We start from the raw sequence: 8799 nt of genomic DNA on the forward strand, positions 1-8799 counted from the left end.
TAAATCCCTTGACTCTGAAGTTATCCCTATACTAAATAAAACTAATTAAATGAAATCAAGGTTTTGTTGAAAAAAATCACACCAGAATCAGATTATTCAAAAAGGCGCTTATTTGTATTTTCTTGACGATATTGTAAGGTACGGTAACACGCTTGGCAACATTTTGTCAACGAAGCCATCTCAATATAAATTGTTGGCGACGACGTGACCTTGGTGAGTTATGATATTATTATGACCCTAAGGCAGATCATTGTAATACTAACACCTGAGCGTAGTATTATTCCTTCTTCTATGACCTAAGGCAACAACCCACGGCAACGCTGCTGTCGACACTGACAATCGGCTGTTCAGTACTTCAACACAGACAAGATTTCGTCACACAGAGAAGATAAATTAATATTGATCGGAGAAAGTCCGGTAACGGGGTTCGAACCCTTAAAACTTGTCGGATAAATAGGCAACAATATACAAATAAGTCACCTATAGAAAATATAATTACTCTTGTTAAATAATACTTAACACTTTCCATAAATCCTATGTTCCTTCTTCCTCTAGAGATAGCACCAACGTGATGATCATCTGCTACTATGTACGACATCCTGTGAATCTCGTAAGAAATTTCTAGCTCTTTTGTCGAACCAAATCCTCTACAATGTTAGGACACGTTCGCCTCTGCTTGTTGGCTCACGTAGTGGCACAGGCGGTGGGCATAGTGAGGGGATGGTATCGATAATTTTGTTATCGATAAAATGGTTCGGAATTATGAATCAATTGTTGTTAATGTCACTGAAATTTAGTTCTTGTAACGAATATATAATTAGAACCCATAATAATAATTATGACGTTAAATATTTTTATTACTCTTTGTTTTTTATTTCTGTATTTCCTGTGAATTACGTAGGCTGTAGCCGGAGGACTCAAAAAAAACCGAAAAGATTTCTAAACTATTTAATTAAATTTAAATGTATTACAAAGTAATTAATTATTAACTTATAACTAAAGCCTATTGACTCGACCGATGTGAGTATCGAAGTGAAGCGCCGGGGTCGTCACGTAGGCCAGCAGGCACGAGGCACGAGGCGCAGCATCAGCAGTTTACTTCATATTGCGAAATTATATAGCATAGGCAAAATAATGGTGCCGTGTGCAGTGTCGTCATATGTCAGCGATTCCCTTTAGGTACTGTCGCGTAACATCTCCCCCCTTAGATCTGCAACTATTTTAAGATGTTTAATGAAAATGTTGCAGCTCTCTTCGTGGTATCTGGATGCGGGGCGCTGGTATTCTCTGGATCTTCATATGTGTGTGCTGGATCACGTCGATTATTTGGCGTCTGGGAACATCTGGCATATTTTTGATAAAGTATTATGGCGATCAGTATGACTGCACTCAACATTACTACATAGAGAGGGATTGTAGTATGGTAGAGCGATAATGTAGATAGGTTGTCCAATTGGGTAGGCGTCTGAGATATTATTTTGTCCTGAATATCGCGAAGCTCGTCCAGGTTGATGGATCCCAGAGTGATTGGAGGCTGGGTTGCCGAATTCGTCTGAATGTCAATAGGTATGTTCAGTATTTTAATAGGTTGTCCTTCCACGCGATCATTAGAGTTATAGATAGTTAACTCCGTTGTGCGTAGTGAACAGTGGTATGGGATGTTCACTAGGTAGCTTCCGTCTAAGGTTCTAAATTCATCTCGTTCACAGGTAAGCTGAACTTTCGTCGGTCGAGGGAGTACTACAACGTAATGTCGATCATCTAATTTTTCTATGGTTTCTTTCAGAAGAGTTATAGTTGTTTTGCGGCAGGAGTCGTCTAGAGTTTGATCGGTGATAAGCTTCTGGATACAGTCTGGGCCGGTCCTAATCTGTTGGTTGACCTTTTCCTTACAGAGGTACCGAGTTGATAGCTTCGGGCATTCTGCCTCTATGTACACGTAAGATTCCCCATTGGTTGCTATTAAAGGATAAGGTGGGATAAGGACCTGCCTATTCCTATTCGGTGCTATAGGTAATTTATATAAATCGTAACTAAAATGAGATATAATAGGAACTCTAAAGACTATTACAATTTGAGTTCCGGTGTAATATGAACCAGTTTCCATTACGTCATAATATTCTCTTAGCTCTATATCTAATAACTGATCCTTATTATATAATTCCTTAAGTTTATCTAACATTTTACCTAATATATCTATGCCTAACATGGAGTGGTGCGTACTCGATGTACGTGTAAAAGCTATTATATCTTCTATCCTACGAAGTTCGTTAGATAGCTCGTCTACATTGTCACTAATTATAGTTAGGAATTGAGCGAGCTTAGCGTATTTAATCAGAGTGCTCTCTGCGTACACTCCCTTATCTAAAAGTAAATGTAACGTTTCATTAATTTTAATCTGGTTATTAGCTATTTGAGAAATTACACTAGATTGATGAAGTATCCATTCTTTACTAAGACTGATATGATTGTTAATTTGGGATGACAATTTATCCTGATTATTTTTTAATGTATTGATAGCATCATTATATTTAAGGGCATCAGTATAATCCAAATTACCGGTAAGACTTTTAATAACGGATCCTAGGCCGTCTACAAGACCTCGTTTCTCCCTATGGGGCTCTAAGCTTGTTAGTTGGTAAGTAGCTTTATCTAGTTTTGAAATTAAGTATGTTAGTTGCACCTCATAAAGCATATAAGTATCGTTACGTAATATGTTTTTTATATTTGAAATTTGCGTTCTAACTGAAGTTATTCTATCTTCTATTTTAGTTAATTCTATATACTGCAAAAAGCTGTGGTAGTGTGTCACCAATCTCGTAGGGCCGAGTTTAAAGGGTAGGACGCCTGGGCCGTCATCCAAACTTTCAAGCCTTATCTCGTTCGCCGTTACTACGCTCAGAATCAGGGCTATCAGGAACCTGCAACAATTTGGCTGTTTTCGGTACACGTTTAAGTCTAGACTTAGCGATAGGGCCACGTTTCTTAGACGTGTATATATGTATCGGGAGATCGGCTAAGACTGTGTCTTGTGTATATCGTGGAGCTATTTTTTGTCTGCCAGCACTGGGATTCGACACGAATATCTGTTGTTGGGGTTGGTATTCCTGTTCCGGCTCGCGCGTTTTGTTACGATTTTCGATAAGGGCGGTTCGGTTACCTAAACTTGTTTCGTTGATTATGTTGTATACGGTTAACATCTGGTTTTTATGTGACAGAATATACTGTTGCATGAGATGAGCCGATATATCGATATCGAGTGGGTCTCTTGCGTCAAAATGACCGTTTATGACGTCATAGGGACGGCACTTAGTGAAACTGTGAACTGAGCTGTTATATGCTATGATGGCGTATGGCATAAGGTTAATAATAGCTTCGTTCTTATGCTGAAGGCGTAAGATACGAAGGTGTTCTAAAAGTGTTGAATGGAAGCGTTCTATACTTCCATTGTCATTGGGGGCGTTTGCAAGGGTCTTATGATGTACAATCTTATGAGTCCTGGTAAACTCAGCGAACATTTGATTAGTGAATTCTGTCCCCTGGTCGGTGATTATTGTAAGAGGTAATCCATGATGTGTGGAGAATTGGAGAAGAGCCTGTAAGACACTGAGAGCAGTACCGTCTCTTAAGTGATAGGCTTGACCGTATTTAGAGAAGACGTCTATGAAAGTAACGTACTTTTCGTTTTGTGCAGTGAACAGGTCCATATGCACTATCTCGAAGGGCTTGGTTGCCGGTGGTACAACATTGAACTGTTGTCTAATAGGATTACGGTCGTATTTCGCCTGGCCGCAAATGGTGCATTCGTTAATGAACTTGGCGATTTGATCCCTCATTTTTGGCCAAAAGTACTTCCGGGAAAGGGCCAAATAACATTCATTGATGCCTCTGTGATTAGTCTTACCGTCATGATAGTGCCTAATGATGTCCTGTTGTCTAAGGTATTCTTTGACATTTTCCAGTTCAGTTTTGGTAAGGACGAGAGACATGGCAGAATTTTTAAATTTGTCTTGTAATATGGGAACCAATTTGTACATACCTTGTGGAGGGTTTATGAGGAGACCGGTCTTGACCTTAGGGTTAACATATTCTTTAACTGCGTTTATAAGATCGTCTTCGAGATTGGATTCTGAAAGCTGAATCGATATGCGCGTATGACTTTCGAAGGGTTTGGTTACTATAGGTCGTTTTTTAATATCTCCCACAATAGTTAAGCATAACTGTCTATGAAATTTGTTAAGAGGTTCATCTGTTATTGGAATTTCTAATATAGGGTTTTCCTGGTCAGTATGTACAGTATTGGTGTCGGAATTATTTAGGGTTGGTGGGTGGTCTGTCGGGTTGGCTACCATAGAATTCGTTTCTTCGTTATTTAATTCTATTCTTGATAAAGCATCGGCATTTGTATTACATTTTCCTTTCTTGTAAATTATAGTATAATTGTATTCGCTTAATTTTAAACGCCATCGTGTCAGTCTAGAATTGGGTTCTTTGAGATTCATAAGCCACTGTAAAGGCTTATGATCTGTGATAATTTTGAATTTTCGCCCAAAGAGATAGGGACGAAAATATTTAGTCGCCCAGACTATAGCAAGCAATTCCTTTTCAATTGTGCTATAGTTTATCTCGCTCTCGTTAAGAGTACGGGATGCGTATGAAATTGGTTTGTCTGAGCCAATAGGGCCCTGAGACAGCACGGCTCCGATTGCGAAATTCGATGCGTCGGTTGTTAAAACGAATTCTCTGGTAAAGTCAGGGTACTGTAATATCGGGTCATTCGTGAGCAATCTTTTACATTTTTCAAAACAGTTAATATAGTTAGAGTCCAAAGTAATGTGCTTTCCTTTTTTAAGACAATGTGTCAGGATTTTAGTTATTCGGGAAAAATCCGGAATAAACTTCCTGTAATAACCAAGTAGTCCAAGGAATTGCTTTATTTGCTTGGTGGTTCTTGGCAAGGGGTAACTTTCGATAGCTTTAATTTTATCGGGGTTAGGTTTAATACCATCCCTACTAATGACATGACCTAGATAAGCAGTTTCCAATTTAAGGAACTCCGACTTGTCCATTTGGATCTTGAAGTTGGACTCGCGTAACCGTTGAAACACTTTCTCTAGATTGACCATGTGCTCTTGTAAGGATGTACTGAAAACGATTATGTCGTCTAGATAGACGAGACAAATTGTATTCTGTAAATCTCTCAACACATTGTCCATTACCCTTTGAAAGGTAGATGGACTATTTTTGAGGCCCATGGGCATTCTTAGAAATTCGAAATGTCCGTGTTCTACATTGAACGCCGTTTTCGGTATGTCTAATGGGTTCATTTCAACTTGGTAAAATCCACTGGCCAAGTCGAGAGTGGTGAAATACTGACAATTACCTAACTTATCTAGAACATCGGTAATGTTCGGGATAGGGTACTTGTCGTCCAGAGTTTTTTCGTTTAATTTGCGGAAATCCACTACTAAGCGCCATTTAACTTTACCTGACGCATCCGTTTTTTTGGGAACTATCCATATTGGTGAGCTCCATGCGGAGGCGGAAGGTCGGATTATATTTTGCTCTAGCATTTTGCCTATCTGACTGCGAACCTCTTCCCTATGCACAAAAGGGTACCGGTAACTTTTTGTGTAAACCGGAATCTCGTCAGTAGTTTTGATGTTATGTTTTATTTTGTTCGTGAACGTTAAAGGCTCCCCTTCTATATAAAATATATCAGAATACCGCGAACATAGTTGGGTGAGGTTAGCCTTTTCTTCTGGATTTAAATGTTCTGTTCGTAGGCGCGATATTACGTCGCGAGCGCGTGACGTTAGCCGTTCCTCGGTGCGCTTGCACTCGATATTACAAATCTCAGCCACAGCGGGGCGATCTAATGAAAAAATTATATCGTTATTCGTTTGGTTTTCGACCTCTACGATACCACGATTATTTTTGACATTCGTAATGCATTCGTGGATCAGACAATTGCACAACATCTGTTCCTCGACGATGACATCGCCGTCCGAAGCGTTAATAGGTAATCTGATCAACTTAGAAGAATTAGCAGGTATAATATCCTCATATAAGTTTACGTTTCGCGAGTTAAATAATTTTATTTTATTTACCGTATTGCGCGTAGTGAGGGTTAATTCTTTTAGGTCGATTTTAGCTTCCCATTTAGTTAGTAAATCCAATCCAATGAGGCCATCAAAATGATCGTGAAATTTGTATATGAACAACTTGATGTCATCTTCATCATTAATTTCGGAAAAACAGGGCATTGTCAAAGAGTAGTTATTTCTACTGGTACCGTGAATGTTTGTCACTTCAAAAGGATCTATATTGAGTTGGATGTGAGAATAATATTTCTCTGCAGCATCAGGGCTAAGGAAAGATTGATTAGCCCCGGTGTCTATGAGTAATTTTAAAGGTGGGTTTAAAATTTCAATATATGGCAGTTGCCTTTGGGTCTGAAGATTCACTTCTATTTTGACTTTTTTGATGTCGTAGCCACCTGAAAATCCTGGTTATCGTCAGCTGAAGGCTGCGACTGCTCACCCTGCTCGTAAGTTACTTCGGATTGTTCTTCATATACAAAGTTCGTATTATCGTACTCATAACCGTTATGCGAATCATAAGCCGTGTAATAAGATCCCTGCTCGTAATACTCCGGCTGATAGTAGGTTGCGTAATCGTCATATGGCATACACTCGTTTACGTTTACATCGTTAGGATATATGGCGTGAAGATTAACGTCGCGGGTCTTAAAATAATTTGATGGAGGCGGATTGCCGTGTTTTGACCAATCGTGTGTGGTCGGGGGTAATACACGGGGTTGGAAGTGACTGACGCCACTCATGGGCTTCGGGCCACTGTAAGGTCTTGGGGGCAGTTTGAATACATTACTACGCGGGTTATAATTTGGCGGGGGTGCACTAAACATTTGCTGGGTGCGGGTCGGCATACGCGGTTGATTCAAGTATGGATTAAATTGCAGTTTTGGTGGGTTAAAAGCGAAGTAAGCGGGTTGATGTTGCATGACAGGAGGTTTCATGGGGTTATTAAAATTGAATGGTTTGGGTATGTATGCATTGGGCATTGGCATATTTACAGGAGGTTTGTAACTGTGTGAATTAAAATTTTGTTTCGGAAACCCTTCGCTCTTTTGTTTAAGATACAGGGCGTTTAATTCTTCCTGTACATATTCCAGTGCCTGTTCTATAGTACTAGGACGCATGCACCTTATACGAGACCCTAGCGGATCATTTAAGCCGCGCACGTATGCCTGCATTGTTAATTTCCTGTACAAGTCGCGTTTAGCTTCGATTGTGGTGGGAACGGTTTCGTGTAAGGTGACATAAGTCATGATAGTCGAGAAAAGCGTTTGACACTTAGCATAAAATTCTTGCGGGGTGAGATTCCCTTGTGTCTGGAGTGCGAGGTCGTTATAGAGGGCGGTCTCATCCCTCTGGTCAGTAAAATTATTTATAAGGACATTCTTAATCCCATACCAGTTGTCTGGAATGCCATTTGAATTAATTGTCCTGGCTGCTGGACCGGTGATTTTGTTTAAGATGCCATTCAACAAACATAGGTTACTTAAATGATTACCTGGAATTATGTAAGTTTCCACTAACTCATCACAGAGCCTAACGAACCTCGTCAACACGTTAGGGTTCCCGTCAAAATCGGGTACCAGGCGGAGGGCCTTATATATGACATCAGGATCAGCTGCCATAATGTCCTCTATACTATCTGGACTACCAGATTCAAAATCTATATTTCTAAACCTATCAATTTGCGAGACCCTAGACTGCCTATTCACAGTCCGAGGGGTTCTACTGCTAGGGTGGAAAATTTTGAATTTTCCTTAGATACTAAAGGGCAAAAGGGAATAGCAACACTATGAAGAAAATTAGCGGTGCACTTACTTGAACATTTCTCTCGGTTTCTCTGAGCGGCTATCGATGTCTGGATAACTCCGGCGTGGACCTCGTGGGTGTAGAATCTCGGTGAAGACTTGATAGTCAATTAGCGACGACGACGGTTTCGATGTGAGAAAAAGTCTTTCGCGCACTAACCCGAGTATCCTACCGACTGCGCCAATTACGTAGGCTGTAGCCGGAGGACTCAAAAAAAACCGAAAAGATTTCTAAACTATTTAATTAAATTTAAATGTATTACAAAGTAATTAATTATTAACTTATAACTAAAGCCTATTGACTCGACCGATGTGAGTATCGAAGTGAAGCGCCGGGGTCGTCACGTAGGCCAGCAGGCACGAGGCACGAGGCGCAGCATCAGCAGTTTACTTCATATTGCGAAATTATATAGCATAGGCAAAATAATGGTGCCGTGTGCAGTGTCGTCATATGTCAGCGATCCCCTTTAGGTACTGTCGCGTAACATGTGTGTTCTATAAAGTGTTTGTTTATTGTTATGTTACAAAAATATCGCTCGTACGTTGACGAGAAAGTCGTTTGTAATTACTTAATAAAGTAAAATATTATATAATTTAAATAAATAAAATATAATTTATTATTTTATTTTAAAATTAAAAACAGAATATGTCTGCTTTTAGTGCAATCCCATATTAAACATTTTTGACGATTTTTATTTGATTTATTTTGAAATAATCTTAGATTTCACTCATGATTCTAGCTTCATAGCATACATCAACTAAGTAACTAAGTATGAACTTTTATACATAAATAGTTTCTGTTTTAGTACAGGCAAATATAAAGATTGAACAGTTATACGAATTTCCAATATGATTAATACTAATAATTATAAATGTATTTAGAGAATCCAGAT

General features: G+C 39.3%; 1 protein-coding gene across 1 annotated transcript; it reads right to left on the reverse strand.

Moving 5' to 3' along the window:
* Nucleotides 1-932: 932 nt before the first annotated feature.
* On the reverse strand, nt 933-8360 carry LOC126375267 (uncharacterized). Its single transcript, XM_050022196.1, has 2 exons — nt 7917-8360; nt 933-2921 (listed from the first exon to the last, which is right to left on the reverse strand). The coding sequence occupies exons 1-2, from the start codon at nt 7922-7924 to the stop codon at nt 1217-1219; spliced, it is 1713 nt and encodes a 570-aa protein (XP_049878153.1). The 5' UTR covers nt 7925-8360; the 3' UTR covers nt 933-1216.
* Nucleotides 8361-8799: the final 439 nt, after the last annotated feature.

Source organism: Pectinophora gossypiella, chromosome 18 (genome assembly GCF_024362695.1).
Source record: "Pectinophora gossypiella chromosome 18, ilPecGoss1.1, whole genome shotgun sequence".
NCBI lineage: Eukaryota > Metazoa > Arthropoda > Insecta > Lepidoptera > Gelechiidae > Pectinophora > Pectinophora gossypiella.